Raw genomic sequence first — 21,239 nt, forward strand, 5'->3', positions numbered from 1 at the left:
TGGTTGGAACTTAACCATGAGATAATGTGAGTGGTGCACTTACTTACGTGGTGGCTACAAGACCCATCACCTGGCATTTAAATGTTGCTGTGTGGTTGGTATGGTACTAAATGGCTGTGTGTATGGTACAGGTAAGTCAGAATCTTTACGAAGGCGGGCGTATCATGTTCACACTGAAGCTTATAGGTGCAGTGGCTATTTATGTTACATTTTTCTGGTTCCAGTGTGTGATTGTCTTGTTATGCATAAACATGTTATTGACATACTTAAGCCGGGAACATTGTACATATGTATTGTGGTTTGTAGGATGCCATGTCATTAATAGTTCATCTTTTGATTTTATTTGGACTGGTTACACTCTTTTATATACGTGAATCGAATATATTATGTGGAAGTATATGAGATGGATTTTCTGTGTGTGTACTATGTACCAGAGAATCACTATATTAACCCGTTTAGTTGACTCGCGTGGACATCCTTTATCAATATGTGGTGTGCTATTTAGAATATTACTGCAAATTCTGTTGGTTTCTTAGAGTTTGACAATATGTATACTGTAGTCATCATATTGTAGCTGTAATTTTTCGGATACACCAAACAATGAGACTGTTGTCCTGAAAACAGGTTGTACTGTCCTTTTATTGGAAAATAAAATTTATAGGACTGTATTGGATGTTGGATGGTTTGAGGTAGCCAATATACCTTGTTCTCTTTGGAATTATCCACCAGTATGCATTCAGTGTTCTTTTTATCTCATTTACAACCTCTTGAGTTTGGTTTATGACACTTAATCTTGCTTCCAAATATTCTTAAATGCTGAATGTCAGGTTTCTCTCCAATGAATGCTTCTTCCTACATCAATTTCCATGGTTTTAAGGCTTTTGTGTGTTATATGTTACTGAAATTCACTGCACTGTTGTAGATATTTGCCACCCCCCACCCCCACCCTCCCCCCAATCTTCTTTTCGGTTGACCTACATCAACCTGTAAGCATCTGGCTTTTTTACTATGGTTCTGTAGTAGGAACCTGCCACTCTGTTTTGTTGTGATATGTGTAGCACTATTGCTTGATGTCTTATACCTTCTGTCTTCAGGAAGTATACAAGATTCAGGTTCACAGTTGCTTTTCCATCGTCAGTATGCAAGATATGAACTTTACTACAAGTCTGTTTTTCCACTAACTTCCTGAAAACTCTGTTGATTTCATTAGTTATTTGTTAGTGTTAGGAAATGTTTAGCACCTTCAATGCACCTTCAATCGACCATGTCTCATTGGGTCCATACAAATCAGAATATATTAATACAAGAATACTGTTCACTGTTGACTTGGAATGTTGGTAAGGTAAATTTACCTGTATAGCTTCCGAGCATGTAGCACATTGAGAATCAGTAGTTCCCACATATTCAATGCTACTGGCCACACATTCCCAATAAGTTTCCACTGTGTCAGGGTTTAAATGTCATAACCTTCTATGCCACAAGTTCATGATATTTAATGTAGGTATGGACTTTGTTGCAACAGACTGATTATCTGGTAGAGCCATGCTGTTATGAAGGTACACTCGTGCATCAGGTTTCTTGTCTGTATTGTGAATGTGACAGCTTTGCATATCAAAGGTAACTGAATGTCTCTTTTCAACTAACTTGCTCAAAGAAAATAAATTTTGTGCTTAACTTTTGACATGTAAAGAATGTCTATTAGATTAATATTCATCTTTTTTATGCCAACAAATGTATCAATGTGTGTGCAAGCAATTTCTTCACTGTTTAAATTTTCATAACTTGTCACCACTACTTATGTACTTAACACTGATGTACAAGACTTTGTCACACAGGGATTTAGGCATATGTGCTGCTCCACTGGTGTCTACATATCATTAATTATCTATGAGGTTGTTACCCCAGAAGTAGTGAAAAATGTTTTGTAATTTGCATTGCTTACCGATTACTTACCACCTGCCTTCGTTTTGCTGTGACAGTTGTTTGCACTGTGCCATGTATCATCCTTCACTTTAATTACTGGTGTATAGGAATTCTTTACATTCACAATCATCAGCTCATAATGTTTAACTGCCTAGAATTTGGAACTCTTTTGGAGACGTTTCCTTATCTGGCATGTCGTTCTGCAATTGAGTTGTGAGGAGTGTTTTCAGCTAACAGATTTTCAATAAAGTCCACAGTCTTCATAGACATTTTTTAATTTGTCCCACACTTAGTTTGCATTTGTTTGTTCTGTAAGTGCACATTAATGCATTAATTCATTCAAGATACACACTTTCATTCCATCCATTATTATGGCTGGGATGCATTCCTATAACTTTTGTGTTACAGATATATTTTACTCATTTGCCCATGCGTCATGTTTATCATATGGGACAAATTGTAGCAGTAATTGAAGAAGAATATGTGTTTCTGTTAGAATTTTATTTAAGTATTTGTGCATTGCAAATGGACAAAGTATACATATGTCTTTGTTATGGTAGTCTTTAAATATATATGTACTGGAGAGGACAAAGTGTACATATCGATGTAAGAATTAATTGTAAGCCAACTAACATAACATTTAAAACCGTTACATTGTGGACAAAATTAAAGTTACACATGGCATATGTTGGTGTACATCTACATAATACTCTGCAAGCTACCGTTGGTGTGTGGCGGAGGGTGCCCTGTACCATTACTAGTCACTTTGTTACCTGTTCCAATCAGAAATAGAATGAGGGAAAAATGACTACACACCTCTGTATGAGCCCTAATTTCTCTTATCATATGTTCGTGGTCCTTATGCAAAATATGCATTGGTGACAGTAGGATCTTGCAGCAGTCTACTTCCAATGCCAGTTCCCTAAATATTTTCTGTAGCATTCCTTGAAGCGAACATTGCCTTCCCTCTGGGGATTTCTATTTGAGTTCCAGTAGCATTAATGTAATACTTGCGTGTTGATTAGACCTACCAGTAACTAATCAAGCAGCCACCTTTGAATTGCTTCAATGTCTTCCTTTACTCTGACCTGGTGGGAATCCCAGAGACTAAGCAGTACTCACACTGCTGTTTTATGTGCGGTCTCCTTTACAGATGAACCACACTTTCCTAAAATTCTCCCAGTAAACTGAAGTTGACCATTCACCTTCCCCGCTACAATCCTTACATCCTCGTTCCATTTAATATATCTTTGTAACATTATACCTAGTTATTTAATCAACTGACTATGTAACTAATGCTGTAGTCGAACATTACAGGATTGTTTTTCTTACTCATCGGCATTAACTTACATTTTACTACACTCAGACGTAGCTGCTATTCATCACACCAACTAGATATTTTGTCTAAGTCATCATGTGTCCTCCTACAGTAATTCAACAGTGATATCTTTCTGTACACCACAGCGTCTTCAGCAAACAGCCACAGATAGCTATTCACCCTGTCTTTCAGCTCATTGATGTGTATAGAGAATAATAGCAACCCTATCACACTTCCCTGGGACACTCCTGATGAACACTCACTGTCAAAGACAATGTGCTGGGTCCTATAACTTAAGAAGCCGTAAAGCCATTCACATATCTGGGATCCTACCTCATATGCTTGTACCCTCATTAACAATCTCCAGTGTGTCACGATGTCAAACACTTTTCTGAAATCTAGGAATATGAAATCTGCCTGTTGCCCTTCATACATAGTTCATAGAATATCATGTGAAAAAAATGGAAAGCTGAGTTTCCCATGAGTGATGCTTCTTAAAACTGTGCTGATTTGTGGATAGAAGCTTTTCTGTTCCAAGGAACTTCATTATATTCAAACTAAGAATGTTTGAGAAGTCTTCAGCAAACTGATGTTAAGGATATTGGTCTGTAATTTTGCGGGTCAGTTCTTTTACCCTTCATACATATGGGACAGACCTGTGCATCTCCATTGGCTTGGTACTTTGTGCAGGGTGAGAGATTCGCAATAAATGCAAGTTAAGTCTGGGGCCAGTGCCATAGATGACTATTTTGTCAAACTAAATTGGGGTTCCATTCAGACCTGGTGACTTTTTGTTTTCAACTTTTTCAGTTGCTATTCTACACTAGGGATCCCTATTACTAAGTTCACCTCATATAAGTCTGTGTGATGATCAGACAATGACATTTTGTATGATCCTCCTGTGTGAACAATTTTGTTAAATACAAAATTTTGAACTTCAGCTTTCCTTTTGCTGTCTTCTATTGTCACACCATATCGGTCAATGTGTGACTGGATAGAAGCCTTCGACCTACTTAGCAATTTTATGAAGGACCAGAATGCTGTTGGGTTCTTGGCTAAATCCTTTGTTAAAGTGTGATGGTGGTAGTTGTATGCTTCAGACACCACTCTCTTAAAGATGCAAGAAACTTTTCTAACTTTTACTTGTCACCATTTGTGTTCTCTTTTGATCCAAGAGTGCAACAGTCTTTGCTTCCTCATTATTTTCTGAATTTTGTTATTGAACTGTGTTGGGTCTTTTCCATCCTTAATCCACTTGCTCAGCACCTACTTCTCCAGAGTGTGATTTACAATCCATTTAAACTTTGCCCATAAATCCTTTATTTCCATCATACTGGAACTAAATGATGTCCATTCATTGTCTAAGGGGGATACTAGCAATGGCTTATCTGCTCTTTCTAACAGAAAATGCAGCAACAGAACAAAGTGTCATACTGGTAAAATTCTTCTCAAAGGAGTTCTTACTATTTTTGACTGAGCAAGGTACTTCATTATAGAGTATGCTCCCTATGTCATGGCATCTTCTCAGTCTCTGGTTTGTCTGATGAATGTTATCACAAGCATGGGTGTGTTGGTCATGCATATAAATATTTGTTTCAAACAGATGGAGTTCTTGGTGTGACTGTGTAGGCTTTCCTGACATATTAAGAAGTGACGTATGCTAATCTCACTGATATTCATTTATACCATGAAATGGTGGTCCTGTTACATGCTGCAGGAGACCAACAGAAGATGTGGCAGTAACCACCGCTACTGCCCTAGCAAAAGTAAATGTATAGCACCCAAGTGGGTAAAGGTGGCAAAAAGCTGTGAATTACTATCAGTTATCATATCAACGTGTCCTGCTGGTTGAGTCAACAACCGTCACTTTTTAATGTCAAATAAAACAGGGTTCTGAGTGTTACTTACAGGCTAACCCTCTCTGTAGCACTGTCTGCCAATCTAATTTCAGTAGCTCTCTTTAAAACTTACCGTATTTACTCGAATCTAAGCCGCACTCAAATCTAAGCCGCACCTAAAAAATGAGACTCGAAATCAAGGAAAAAAAATTTTCCCGAATCTAAGCCGCACCTGAAATTTGAGACTTGAAATTCAAGGGGAGAGAAAAGTTTTAGTCCGCACCTCCAAATCGAAACAAAGTTGGTCCATTGTGAGATGAGACACAATTTAGGTAGAATGAATGACGATATAGCTACAGTAGTTTGGTTCGAGTCGTAAGCTTAGCAGTTAAGCTTTACCAGGTAGCCATTGCTATGCGTCAGGCGCTCCGTCCGTATTTATACCGGTACCCTTCCTTTTTCACGTGCTTCGTCTGGTTTGAATTGATTGCTTATTTTTCTTTGATCTGATAAGCGCCGTTCTCTTTGTTATAGGTGTTTACGTCACGCTAAGCTGAAAATGCATTACTGTACTGTGTCATGCATTGTTTGTCGCATTCTCATGATGAGTGTTTACGGCCTGTCGCCGCTCGCGGCATGGCTTGCTTTTGTGCACGCTACCGCCACTTACAATTCTATAAAAAAAAAGAAAAAAGAGAGAGAGAGAGGAATCGTCTCATTAGCGAAACAATGGCAAGAGACTGCTATTTGTTGTTACTTACACTGCTGCTTTCTTTGATAATGATCAACAAGAACCAAATAATATACTGCGTATGACAGAAGTTCTGAACGAGAGTTAAGCGAAAATTTTTCTCCCTTTGAAAATCTTTGCAGACGCCTCATTAGTACACATCATTCTGCACAGAAATTAGTCATTTTAGATTTAAAAATTTAGTCAATCGCCGTGCTTCATTTCTGACTGTATCACTATCAGGCATAAGAATAATACGAATATAAACATGACATGATATGTATATTCTTCCGCGTTTGCTGTTGTTTCACTCTAGTTTTGTAGTTCATTAGGCAGACAGGATTTAAATGAGATAGCAGCAAACACGAAACAATACATAGAAAATGTTTCTATTCGTATTATTCTTATGGTGAAGAGAATACTGCATGTGAGTCACAGTACATAAAAGTTCCTATTAGCAACCATCTCTTCTCACAGGAAGGAAAAAATTCAGAACGTAGAGTTGGCCATATTGCCAAACATTCCAAACAGTCTTGCCACTTAGATTTTCGTAGTACATTGAAATGCTGCTACATTCGAAGATGAACTATACGGAATTTGTATTTACTTCGTTGGATAATGTATGAAAATGCAGTGGTCGAAACTCGGGGCGGAGAAAAAAGCTCGTCTTCCACCTTTTTTTTAAATTTATTTACTGACGCCGAGGTTTTAGCGCCAGTATATATCTTTGTGCCTGCAAAGTGCAAAGCATGCGTGTGTAGCGCTACATATATTCGACGGCAGAAGTTACTACCTACCAACATTTTTCAGAACTTCCGCTTACTTTGCACTCGATTCTAAGCCGCAGGCGGTTTTTTGGATTACAAAAAACCGGAAAAAAGTGCGGCTTAGATTCGAGTAAATATGGTAGTCAAAAATTTAGTCTTATCATACAAAACTATGCATCTCTTGGGAAGACACTGCCCTGCCACTGCAGATTTATCAGCTCGGCATATCTGTGTTGATTGGTACAAATTGTTTTGCCTGTATATGATTTTCCACAGAAACGTTGGATTTTGTAAACACCGGGCATCCTCAATTCCAAGTCATCTCCTAATGAGTCCAGGAGCGCTCTAGTCTTGGCTGGCAGATGGAGTACACTTGTGATGATATATCTTTTTAAAATTCTTTCTGTTTATTTTTTTTTTTTTTTAATATATGCCCCCAATGTATTGTAGAAAAGCCACTAATCTACATACATTTTCTAGTCATTTTGGCACATTTGTATGTGTAGCCATTCTGCTTGAACAATTGATCCAGGTCTTGTGTCAAGATTTCTACATCTGAGATGGGATTTGTCCTCTTTGCCAACATCCGCAGGACCCTAGTGTGTTATTTTGATGAATGGCAACTAGTTGCAGGCAGATACAACTCCATGTGTGTCATTTTTTGATCAACACTCTTTCCCAGAGTCCCATTGTCCTTTCTGTAGACCATTATATGTAAAAATTGAAGCTTTCTATCCCTTTTGACCACCACCATGAACTTGATACTGGGGTGAAAGCAATTAAAGTGACCCAGAAAACAGTTTGGAATGTGTATTCCATTTGTACATATCAGAAATGTTGGTATAATAATAATAAAAAAAAACCAGTTAAGTTTTAACCCTCGAGCAGATGTGCCGTTACACATAACACAAGCAGGCATGCAGTGTACTTTGTACACATGTAAAGAATAGCTGTCTTTATGTTACCAAAGTTAAACAATTATAAAATAAACTTACATTATATTAGTTAAATCACTGTTTAAGTATACAATGAAAAAAATGTTCATTATATCACTCTCTTGTCATGTAGAAGTGTTGCTGCACACTAGTGACCCATTCGAAGCATTAAATAGTGCAGTTGCATCAGATTTCTGCCAGCCTCTTATCTGATTACTAATTATCCCAAAGATATTTGCCCCAATGTAGGATTACATTGCTAGCTCAGAATCAGGGTCATTTTCTTACACAGATCGTAAATTTTTTCTCACTTAGTTGTGTGGTTATTTTATATTACAGATGCTCGCTTAGATGTATGACAACACAACTTATCATTGTGTTAGCTGAAGCAGTAATGTAGGAATAAGTACAGGCTCACAGTTGTAAAACAACAATGGAATGTTACAAAACAATGTTTTTTTGTGGTTGGTGTATTTTGTGCACAGACACACCCACTTAAAGGTTAAAAATGCCGGTCTCAGAGTGCTACCTTCAAAAACTTCCAAAAATAAATTGATGAATATGGGGGATGATGGGCTTCCCATAGTCATTTTGTTCAAAGAAATTGTCATGAAATAAACCATATTGTGGCAAAGCGTCGTCATTTCCAGGATTTCACTAATTATCATCAAGGACTCTTCAAGAGGATGAGTAAAGAGAGAGATTACATCAAAAGCTCTCACCCAAATCCAAGGGACCAAGACATAAAGACTTCAATAGTTGTATAACAACTGTGGAATTGGAAAAGCGATTTTGATATCTTCTGACATGAAGTCTAAGAAGAGAAGCTTGTAATGGGATATAGTGAACTTCCTTGTGAATTTTTGCGAAAGCATAGATCTTGTTAGAATGGCAGCACGATGAAATTTTCCAAGCAACAAACTCTTTGTCAGAATGAAAGCATTTTCTGCTTTATCTGTTCAGCTGGGTCATTCTGCAGTTGAAGGTATGCTGAGTCCTTGAGTAAAACTTCCATTTTGCCCACATAATCATCCTGTGAAAGAAGAACTGTGGCATTACCTTTGTCCACTGATAGGGCAAATAAATCTGAATCTTCTCTGCTGCCCTTTTGACAGAGGAGAGATTGTTATGGGGGGAGGGGTTGACCCATATGAAATCTCTTGCCTGATTTTTTCCTGCTGGGTCTGCAGGAAAGCTGGACACTGCTCGTTCCACCAAGCGAATAAATTCATTGCTGGAAGACTTCTGAAGTAAGAGCAAAATTTAGGCCTTTCTTTGCACACTGATAGTGTGGCTTCATATAGTTCTTTACTCATGAGGTTAATCATGATCCATCAGTGGGTATCATCATCGGATGTCATTGGTTAAGAACAAAAATGTTGAAACTTTAAAGATTACCTACTGATGGCGCTTCTGTGCACAGTTCGATAGTGCTGAAGAAGAGCAATCCCAAGGTGACATAGGATCGAGGAAGCCTGGTGTTTGGGAAATTGTATATAGACCAAAAATCTGCATCATTCAACACAGGTGCGCTGAGCACACACATTTGATGCACTCTGAGAAATCTGCAGTGGCACAGTGCCTTACCAAGGGACACAGAACCTTGTATGATAAGACACAACTGCTTGCCTCTGCATCTTGCTATTGAGAAAGTATTTTAATGGAAGCTGTCAAGATAATACTGGCAGGCAGCATTATAAGTGGAGGTCAGGGTTATCCTTTTAAGTAAGACTTGGAACCCTGTTTTATTTGATGTTAAAAGACAATGGTCACTGACCTAGTCGGCAGAATATGTTGACAGTGATAACAGCAATTCATTGATTTTTTTCCCAGCTGTCTCCACTGAGGCTCTGTACATTCACTTGCACTAGGGGGCAGCTGTGATGGTTTCTGGTGCATGGGCTCTTGCCCTTATGCACTGTATAAAAGGACTGTAATTTCATGGTATAAATCAGTTCCAGAGAGACAAGCATACAGTTGTCTCACCTGGAGGTGGCATCCAGGTGGACTGCAGAAATATTGTGTTCAGATGATTGTATCATCTGAGACCCGCCAGGGTAGCCGAGAGCGCTGACACGCTGCTTCCTGGACTCGGGTAGGCGTGCCGGCCCCGGATCGAATCCGCCCAGCGGATTAACGATGAGGGCTGATGTGCCAGCCAGCATGGATGTGGTTTTTAGGCGGTTTTCCACATCCCGCTAGGTGAATACCATGCTGGTCCCCATGTTCCGCCTCAGTTACATGGCTCACAGACATCTGAACACTTTCACACTATTCCACGGATTACACTCGACGCAGACAGTTGGGCTACACTGATTCTGTCCCGGGGGGTACGAGGTGGCGGCAGGGAGGCCATCCGGCCACCCCTTAAACATTAACATGCCAAATCCGATTAACGATGGCTGACCCTGCATAACTGTGGGACAAGGCTCAAGCGATAGAATGATTGTATGATCTGACTGCAGAACCGAGACGAATACAATCAGATGGAGGTTCTTATTTGCAAATGAAAATGTCTTTAGGATGTATGTATGAAAGTCACTCCAAAAGAAATGCACACTTTTTTTTTTTTTTTACTTCAAAAATCCCACTTTTTTTCTGAATCGTAGCTGCTCACAGAGGTCATAGAAACGTTCTTCCTATGTGTATACAAATTTAATTCAATCTGTTTCTGCAAGTCATGCTATTATGGCATTCCATCAAGACTGCTGCTGCACATGATGTTCCTCTGAGAAGCAATGTGCTGTTGTAGAGTTCGTATGTTGTGAGAACAATACAGTGACTTAACTTTCACAAGAGATTAAAGAAGGTGTAGGCAGACAGTACTGTTGATCACTGTACATTAGACAACCAGATTATCTGCTGAAAGTGGGTATGGCAATACTCGGGGCCTCCCGCACAACTGCAGCATGAGCACTCCACAGACTGCCAATAGAGTGATGTGTATTCTCGATCTGATTTTGGCCGACAAATGTATTGCAATGAATGAACTGTAAATCCGAGTGGGAGTAGGAGAAATGGGTGTGTGCAGAATATTGAGACAGTTGAAGTTGGAAAATGTTTGTGTAAGGTGGGTTCTGAGAATGTTTGCAGGAGCCTATGTTGTAACTGCAACAGGAACGGTTGCACATTTGCCACAAACAAAAACACGGTGGGACTGAATGAGAGTGGCCCGCGAACAAACAAGACGGTCGAACACGAATGGAAGGACAAGCACGACAGACAACCGAGCAAGACACCAAGATTAACAAAAAATATTAAGCAAAGGGGTCACAAGAGATAATCCTACGAAATCGAAACAACGCCCACTCATAAATGGGAAGTAAGCACACGCAACATAAACACGATGTCTGTGAGTGAGATATCAACCGACTCAACGCGAATACCAGACTGCCTCACTGAGTGAGAGTCAGCCGCCTTAATACATGACAGGGTATGTCACTATTGGCCGCTGGGACCACGTGCTCCACAGTGGTGATCTCACATTATACTCAGCCAGGAGCGCATGCAGCCATGGCTTACGGCGTGACTGCTGCAGAGACCTCTAGTGGTCATCAAGTTCCATGCCATATGGCATGGATTCGAAACCTGTGGCGCTCGGTACCAGAGCCAGTATACAGACCTTGTTTCCACAGTGGCATAAAGCAGTGGAAAGAGACAGACATTATGTGGAAAAATGTCATTTCGTCTCTTGCGAATTTTTTGACATATGGTAGAAATATCAAAGGTATGTAAAATACATTGAGTGTTTGAAAAAACTGTGCATTTATTTTGGAGTGACCCTTTTTCATGGGAGACGTAAATTCCCAATTTTTTGAAGAGTGGCTTGGTGGATGCATGTGGTGACAATCTTGTCATGACCTTGACAAATAATTTTTGCATAGTAATTTTTGGTTATTGACTGCAGAAAGGAATTCCACATAAAAGAATTGAATTCACATGAGCAAAATCTACTGTTCTAATGGTAGTCAAGTCACACCTTTGACAAAGAACTGGCATAGCAGAGGGTACTCCTGTTGCACAGCAGTTTATTTCCTCAACCCAAGGAACTTAATCTCACTGACCTGTTCATTTATTTTATTGTTTATGAGTAGTGACTATGTGTGTTGTATATTTCTTTGGTGTGCAGAAGACCATATGAACTGTTTTGTCCATATTAAGTAAGAGGTTGTTGTTATCGAGTTTTACGGGCTATAAGATGCTATGGACTCCAAGGGACACCTTAATTTTTAAGCAATTTTTTTAAAAAAAGAAATAACATTTCACCACTCTTATTGATAGCTTGCAAAGCCAGAATAAAAAAGAAATACTTAGTTTACAAAACCGAAGTGACCTTTAAAATCCTTGAAAATCGTCATCTGAACTTTCTTCCTCTTCTTTCTCCTCTTCCTCTTCATGATCATCAGTTTCCTCTTCATACATAAGATGGTCTTCACTGCTCCTCTTCATATGTAAGATGGTCTTCACTGTCACTGAGACGCTAATTATGCCACACTTCTTGAAAAATTTAACACTAATGTCTTCTCTCACTCTAGACCACAATGTGTTTTGTCCAGTGAGACACTTGTTTGATTGTAGGTTGTTTTAAAGCTCCCTTTGGCGTGAGTTCATACACTTTAGATGGTTTATTTATTGAGACATCAAAAGATTGCAGAATAACAGCAAGCTGTGTATTTCCCTGTCTCAATTTCTCTTTCACAGAATTTTTCAAATGACTACTAAACAGATCTAGTGCAAGAAGAGAACTTTAATAAAGCACCTTTCCTTCTCCCCAACACTCTGTTAATCCATAATTTCATAACAGCCTCGTCCATCCAACTCTTGTCATGTAAGTGAACAACAACATCTGGCAGTATTTGAGAAGGTTTTGGCATTGGATTAAGTTTCGAGTTTTAGCACCTTTTAAGGCAACAGCTATGTCCCTCGGCACATCAAATGGCAGAGATTTCCATCCATAGTCTCCATTTAGCCTAGTCCCACACCACTTTTTTTATGTTGAATAATAAAGTCGTGGAAAGACAATATTTTCTCTTCATGCTCTTGTGGCATTTTCCAATATGTTTTGGTTTTGGTTTGCATGCTAAGTCTATGATGCATCATGAGCGTATGGCACCAACCAACTCCACCCTTAAGTCTGTTAAGTTCCACAGTTGTTGTTGTTGTTGTTGAGGTCTTCAGTCCTGAGACTGGTTAGATGCAGCTCTCCGTGCTACTCTATCCTGTGCAAGCTTCTTCATCTCCCAGTACTTACTGCTCCCAGTACTTACTGCAGCCTACATCCTTCTGAATCTGCTTAGTGTATTCATCTCTTCGTCTCCCTCTACGATTTTTACCCTCCACGCTGCCCTCCAGTACTAAATTGGTGATCCCTTGATGTACTAAATTGGTGATCCCATGATGCCTCAGAACATGTCCTACCAACCGATCCCTTCTTCTAGTCAAGTTGTGCTACAAACTCCTCTTCTCCCCAATTCTATTTAATACCTCCTCATTAGTTATGTGATCTACCCATCTAATCTTCAGCATTCTTCTGTAGCACCACATTTCGAAAGCTTCTATTCTCTTCTTGTCTAAATTATTTATCGTCCATGTTTCACTTCCATACATGGCTACACTCCATACAAATACTTTCAGAAACGACTTCCTAACACTTACATCAATACTCGATGTTAACAAAGAAACGTTTTCCTTGCCATTGCCAGTCTACATTTTATATCCTCTCTGCTTCGACCATCATCAGTTATTTTGCTCCCCAAATAGCAAAACTCCTTTACTACTTTGAGTGTCTCATTTCCTAATCTAATTCCCTCAGCATCACCCGGCTTAATTCAACTACATTCCATTATCCTTGTTTTTGCTTTTGTTGATTTTCATCTTATATCCTCCTTTCAAGACACTGTCCATTCCGTTCAACTGCTCTTCCAAGTCCTTTGCTGTTTCTGACAGAATTACAATGTCATTGGCGAACCTCAGAGTTTTTATTTCTTCTCCATGGATTTTAATACCTACTCCGAATTTTTCTTTTGTTTCCTTTACTGTTTTCTCAATATACAGATAGAATAACATAGGGGAGAAGCTACAACCCTGTCTCACTCTCTTCCCAACCATCACTTCCCTTTCATGCCCCTCGACTCTTACAACTGCCATCTGGTTTCTGTACAAATTGTAAATAGCCTTTCGCTCCCTGTATTTTACCCCTGCCACCTTAAGAATTTGAAAGAGAGTATTCCAGTCAACATTGTCAAAAGCTTTTTCTAAGTCTACAAATGCTAGAAATGTAGGTTTTCCTTTCCTTAATCTATTTTCTAAGATAAGTCGTAGGGTCAGTATTGCCTCACGTGTACCAACATTTCTGCGGAATCCAAACTGATCTTCGCCGACATCTGCTTCTACCAGTTTTTCCATTTGTCTGTAAAGAATTCGCGTTAGTATTTTGCAGCTGTGACTTATGAAACTGATAGTTCAGTAATTTTCACATCTGTCAACACCTGCTTTCTTTGGGATTGGAATTATTATATTCTTCTTGAAGTCTGAGGGTATTTTGCCTGTCTCATACATCTTGCTCACCAGATGGTAGAGTTTTGTCAGGACTGGCTCTCCCAAGGCCGTCAGTAGTTCCAATGGAATGTTGTCTACTCCCGGGGCCTTGTTTAGACTCAGGTCTTTCAGTGCTCTGTCAAACTCTTCACGCAGTATCATATCTCTCATTTCATCTTCATCTACATCCTCTTCCATTTCCATAATATTGTCCTCAAGTACATCGCCCTTGTATAGACCGTCTATATACTCCTTCCACCTTTCTGCTTTCCCTTCTTTGCTTAGAACTGGGTTTCCATCTGAGCTCTTGATATTCATGCAAGTGGTTCTCTTTTCTCCAAAGGTCTCTTTAGTTTTCCTGTAGGCAGTATCTATCTTACCCCTAGTGAGATAAACCTCTACATCCTTACATTTGTCCTCTAGCCATCCCTGTTTAGCCATTGTGCACTTCCTGTCGATCTCATTTTGGAGACGTTTGTATTCCTTTTTGCCTGCTTCACTTACTGCATTTTTGTATTTTCTCCTTTCATCAATTAAATTCAGTATCTCTTCTGTTACCCAAGGATTTCCGCTAGCCCTCGTCTTTTTACGTACTTGATCCTCTGCTGCCTTCACTATTTCATTCCTCAAAGCTACCCATTCTTCTTCTACTGTGTTTCTTTCCCCCATTCCTCTGAATTGTTCCCTTATTCTCTCCCTGAAACTCTCTACAACCTCTGGTTGTTTCAGTTTATCCAGGTCCCCTCTCCTTCAATTCCCACCTTTTTGCAGTTTCTTCAGTTTTAATCTACAGTTCATAACCAATAGATTGTGGTCAGAGTCCACATCTGCCCCTGGAAATGTCTTACAATTTAAAACCTAGTTCCTAAATCTCTGTCTTACCATTATATAATCTATCTGAAACCTTTTAGTATCTCCAGGGTTCTTCTATGTATACAAACTTCTTTTATGATTCTTGAACCAAGTGTTAGCTATGATTAAGTTATGCTCTGTGCAAAATTCTAACAGACATCTTCCTCTTTCATTTCTTACCCCCAATCCATATTCACCTACTATGTTTCCTTCTCTCCCTTTTCCTACACTCGAATTCCAGTCACCCATGACTATTAAATTTTTGTCTCCCTTCACTATCTGAATAATTTATTTTATCTCATCATACATTTCATCATCATCTGCAGAACTAGTTGGCATATAAACTTATACTACTGTAGTAGATGTGGGCTTCGTGTCTATGTTGGCCACAATAATGCGTTCACTATGCTGTTTGTAGTAGCTTACCCGTACTCCTATTTTTTATTCATTATTAAACCTACTCCTGCATTACCCCTATTTGCTTTTGTATTTATAACCCTGTATTCACCTGACCAGAAGTCTTGTTCCTCCTGCCACCGAACTTCACTAATTCCCACTATATCTAACTTTAACCTATCCATTTCCCTTTTTAAATTTTCTAACCTACCTGCCCGATTAAGGGATCTGACATTCCACGCTCTGATCCGTAGAACGCCAGTTTTCTTTCTCCTTATAACGACGTCCTCCTGAGTAGTCCCCGCCTGGAGATCCGAATGGGGGACTATTTTACCTCCGGAATATTTTACCCAAGAGGACACCATCATCGTTTAATCATACAGTAAAACTGCATGCCCTCGGGAAAAATTACGGCTGTAGTTTCCCCTTGCTTTCAGCCGTTTGCAGTACCAGCACAGCAAGGCCGTTTTGGTTAGTGTTACAAGGCCAGATCAGTCAATCATCCAGACTGTTGCCCCTGCAACTACTGAAACGGCTGCTGCCCCTCTTCAAGAACCACATGTTTGTCTGGCCTCTCAACAGATACCCCTCCGTTGTGGTTGCACCTACGGTACGGCTATCTGTGTCGTTGAGGCATGCACGCATCCCCGCCAACAGCAGGGTCAAAGTTCCACGGTAGCACTAGCTTATTGGGATGTGTTTGAATCATTTTTGTATTAATTCCAATGCCATTTTGATGGTGCCCATGAATCCACTTAAGTACATCACCTTCTAGTTATGTCCATTTTGCATTCAGTCCTCTATTTGCACATTTAGTCTTCCTCCCTTTTTTCCCCCCAGTTCTTCTGTACTAGCTTGCCAATCGCAATTGGTTTTTTTATGTTGTTCGAGGCCCGAAATGCCGCTCAGCTGCTCTGTTTCCATGTTGTTCTACATTGTGCTAATTCTTCCAGTTTATAGCTCACTATGAATATCTTTTTCTTTCCATTATGAAATTAGCTACTACCAAAAATATTGTACTGTTACTGATGATGAAAATCACTTTCAGTTCAAGTTCACTGGCACAATAGACTGCAGTGACGCACCATAGGCTGTTCTGTGTTTGTGATAGTGGGGTGGGAGGGAGACAATGTTAGCAAGCTTGTGAATACCCGCAACTCATGTTCATCGCATTGGTGCACTGCTGCCACCAGTTGATTCCAATGTTGCCAGATAGAGATAGGTTTCCTGTGGCATGAAATATATGGCCTTTTTTAAGACTGTTGGGAATTTTTAAACCAAATGCTGGACATTTTTATGTTAATTTTGATTGTAAGATTGCCTTGTAATCCATAAAATAGGTATAGACCATGGTGATAGGAAGGGCATCCAGCTGCCATCTGTCCCTAACATTGCCAAATCCAGAATAACATGCCGACCCCATTAACACACATGATAAGCCAGGAAAAAAATCGTAGAGCCATTGCAAACGTGTTAGGTAGATCCTACTTCTGTAAGAAGCTATAACTCCAATATTCTTCTGTTGTATAATGTAACAGAGATACATGTATTTTTCCCTGCTGATCTTAGAAAAGATATAAGGAAGTGAAAGTGTTCTGGGCCAAGCCTATAACGTAATGTTTTAATGTAATTTCAGACAAAGTGGTCACAATTTGAAGCAACTTGCATAACCTTTTTACTACTTACACAACACATCATATACCAAGTATCCATTGATATGTCGACAAAGGTACAAAAGATAAGATTAGATTCAGTTTTTGTTCCATGGAATCAAAAATGGAATGATTCTCGTGGATATGGAACATGTCAAAGTATAACATAAAACATTTGAATATAATACTTACTACCCTGATCATTTGTCGGGAGATAGTCAAAATAGGTTAATACAATGTAGTAAACTGGAACAGCTAATATTTATAGAATTAACACACTGCCAGAATGAAACACTGCTTTGCACTATTAATAAATTTATCCTACACTAAATACCTAACCTTGACTTGTGACCAAGTGTTGCCAAAACTGAAATCTAACAGATATTTTTATTTAAGTCTCTGTTAAAGGCATGTATTCTCATACACAACAGTAATCAAAGCAAGAGAAACAAAGCAAAGTTGTGGAAGTATAGGCATATTGGGATAAAATAATTTTACTCTAGTATCTGTGGGAAACTGTTATGCGAGTTGCTTCAAACTGTGACCACTTTATTTTAAATTCTGTCAAAACAATAGGTTATGGGCTTGGCCCAGAACACTTTCATTTTGTTATATCTTCTCTACCCCTAACCTGTGAAGGATAAATTCATATGACACCTGACAAAAATGTTTTCTGAGTGTCATACCATGCCATAATGGAAAAAACTATACTGGTCAAACCAACGTTTCAGTCCCCGTGCCCTTCTTCTGGGTCTACTGGGCCATCAGTGGACTCAGAAGGAGGTCACTATAACCGTGGTTGAAATGTTGGTTTCTCAAATATAGTTTTTAAAATTATGATGCATGATGATACTCAGAAAACTTTTATGTCAACTGACTCTGGCTGTTGAAGCCAGTGCAATTATATCATATGATATCGTCTTCCACAATTCATATCTTAAACTGTGCTTATAATTGCTATATTCTTATGTATAAAAATAAATTTTACTGACACGTGTCACACAAATTGGTGAAATAAAGATCTCATATGCTCACAGAACGACTTGCTGAAAGCCTGCGGTTGCCGCAAGTGGTTCCATCAGTCCAGGCACAAGTGTTTCTATGCTTCCGAGTGCTGTTGCTGCGAATGTCACCGCAACATGTAACATCATTGTGGCCAGTGATTGTCAGTGAACTAGTCCAAGTGTTCCTGCACATTGAACAGGAGCTTAGTACTGACACTGAGCAATTCAGGTTTGTTTTTACTCTCATATTCCCACATTATTCTTATACTGTTGATTTTCATAACATTTATGTACATCGTTTTGATGCTGACGGATCCATCAGTTGTCAGTATACTTTATGTAATATGTAAAAATGTTAATTCAATTGCTGAATGGGTGTGTAACTTCAGCATAAGTGCCAGTGACTGCTCAAGCAATATTTGAACAAGATATTGATGTGGTGGAGTGAGGGGATATGTGTCATAAAATTTGCAGATAAATGTTGCATGGGTATTTATTTTGCCTATTTTCTGTTAGAAACAGAAAAAAATGAACTGTGTTTGTAGTGCAATATCGAAGGGAAAAAAATCATTTCCATGTATTTGTGAAAACACCTTTGAAATTGTGAAACAGCTTTGCATATCTACAACACGATTTTGTAAATATCTCTAAGGCAACACCTCGTCATAGCTCTGTAGATGGCTGTTGTTTTCAATTACAGCCATATGCGTTTTGCAGTTGAAAGCTGTCAAAAGTTCTGCCAGGTGTTAGAGATTTCCTTAATTTGACTCAACTGTAGGAGTGTCTCAGTTGTAAAGACCAAATGCATTAAAACTTCATGTAAGATGTGCATTTTTTCATAAATCTCTGTATTTATGACATCATATCTATTGAACGATGTATTGGACAGTGATGTATTTGTATAGATACATTTTGTGGCGTGTGTGGTTACAGTCTGCGAAATATTTTGCATATAGATTTAGTGAGAAAGAAGTAATAAATTTAAATGTCTTGCACAGTGCAGCAGAGTTCACACATCTGAATGTTTATGATGTGGTATCTCCTGAACTCTGTATGGTACCATGATATAATTATGTAGGTGCTTTTAGCAGCATATGTGGATATTGTCTGTGGAATCTATTGCAAATAAATTTTATAGCACGGAAGTAATAAATTTTAATATCATGTATGATATGGCAGTTTTCATGCACCTCATTTTTTATGAAGTCATATCTCCTGCACTGTGATAGGTAGGTGGTTCTTAGCCTGACAGCTATTGTTGCCGGGTAGGTGGTTATAACCCCAACAATGATTGTTTCCTGATGATGGTAAGGGATATGTGTACCAAGTTTGGTTGAAATAGATACAGTGTTTTAAGAGGAAATGTGAAAAAAATATATATATATATATATATATATATATATATATATATATATATATATATATATATATATATATATATATATATGAAGCAACATAAGTAGCATTTGTAGCTTTGCTACAGCTGAGAAGGAAACCTGAGGGGTGTCAAAATGGAAAGTGTGAACAGTTGTCCGAGACATGGGAGGATCAACAGTAGGGGTGAGAAATATAAGCTCATGCCTTGAGAAGCTCAAGTAATTCTCAGAGAGACTCTCAAGAAGATGAGAACACTTTTTGTGTCACAGCTATGCAGTACACTAAGAACAATATGTTTTACTACTTGCCCATTGTGGCTACAGGCTGAGTCATAAACGGAGGCTTTGCCTTGTCATGCAGTCTAATACATATTCAGTCTGTCAGTCTGCAACACATCCACAGAAAAGAAATCATGTCATTCCACTTGAATGTAATCATTTGAGTGAAGTAAATAGGAAAGACCTTTTTTAAATATAGGTTTGCATTGCTGGTTAATGATTTAAATGTGTAAGGTTTAATTCTAGATGACCATTTTATATGTTTTGCCACTTGAAAATCTGGAATGAAGCCCTTCCAGACCTGTGTGATCAAATGATAAGCTGCTCGAAATAAGAAGCAGTAACGCTAATGTGAGAGCAACTGAAGTGGGATCAGCTACATGACATTTATTTATTTTTATTAAATACTGACGTATTAACACGTATTGATGGCCACCAGTCATATCATAAAACCAAATTGTGATATTCAGTGTACCAACCAGCTGCCATCTGCAAATACAAGCTGAACTACTGAGATACCAGAGCTGTCACCCCTATATGAACCACAGAAGACGCCCAGTCTTGCTCCAGAAGCTACCAGTGCTGCTCCTTACCACAGCACACGTTCAGCCTCACCGGTAATGAATGCTGGAAGGATTTATATACAATAGTTAAGACAGTTGCCTGTTGTTAAAATGGTGTTCCATATTTCAGTTGATGAGATACCTTTCTAAAGACACTATCCCAATACTGAGATGTGAAAACTAATTTGTGTGCCCTGATATACTATCCAGCATCCCTGTGTTACACAAGGCTCAATCATGGTGGAAATTTCCTGTTGTTGAAGCCTTGTGGGGAACTGCTATGAAAGTGTCATTGCAGGGCTGCAGAGTTTTATACACACTAGGCATCCTTAGTCCCAAATAGTTCTTAAGAGAACCAAGGAGCAGGAGATTAGGTTTTTCGTCAGGTGTTCAGTTTCTTTTCACATGCTGTCAGTATGCTCTTTGTACCCGCATCCTAGGAACTCTACTGCATTCACACAGCAGATGACAGCTTGTTGCTTGTAGTTACCAGTCAGTGTGCATGGATTTGTGGTAAATTTTGTGTTAAAGAATTCCATTGTTCCTTTTGTAAACCAATACATCCAAGAAAGGGAGCTTTCCATCTTTTCAACTTCCATCATGAACTTAATGCTGGGATGAAGAGAAGTTTTCCAGGAACCATTAAGAGGTACCACTCCAGGTGGCCAGACAATGAAGGTATCATCAAAACTCCAAAAACAGGTTGGTTTCAAAGCTGCCTTCATCATTCTCAAAATATTCCCTAAATAAGTTTGTAAAACTGAGAGATGAATGGCTTCCCATGTAGAATGATAGACTTCAGTCTCTTAGTTTGTTCAAAAACACAATCATTAAACAAAACATATGCTGATATCAGCACATGATGGCAGAGTTATATTGTTTCCATATAAAGTTTTCCACTAAAAAACTGTGGGACCCCTTAAGTGGAATGCTAATGAAAAGACAGCCAACATAAAAACTGACTGGAAGTTCTAATTCATCCAGGTTTAATGATTTCAGCCACCATATGAATGCCATGGCATTGGAAATATGGCGATCACATTTTCTTATGAAAGAAAGAAGGACCTTC

At 38.9% G+C, this 21,239-nt stretch overlaps 1 protein-coding gene across 1 annotated transcript in view; it reads left to right on the forward strand.

Moving 5' to 3' along the window:
• LOC124803706 (protein dopey-1 homolog) overlaps positions 1-21,239 on the forward strand; it is a 370,000-nt gene that overhangs the window by 285,538 nt on the left and 63,223 nt on the right. The window contains exon 29 of the mRNA XM_047264693.1: positions 17,986-18,181. Coding sequence (XP_047120649.1) covers positions 17,986-18,181 — 196 coding nt within the window. The remainder of the gene's footprint in view (positions 1-17,985; positions 18,182-21,239) is intronic.

The sequence above is a fragment of the Schistocerca piceifrons genome, chromosome 1 (genome assembly GCF_021461385.2).
Source record: "Schistocerca piceifrons isolate TAMUIC-IGC-003096 chromosome 1, iqSchPice1.1, whole genome shotgun sequence".
Lineage (NCBI taxonomy): Eukaryota > Metazoa > Arthropoda > Insecta > Orthoptera > Acrididae > Schistocerca > Schistocerca piceifrons.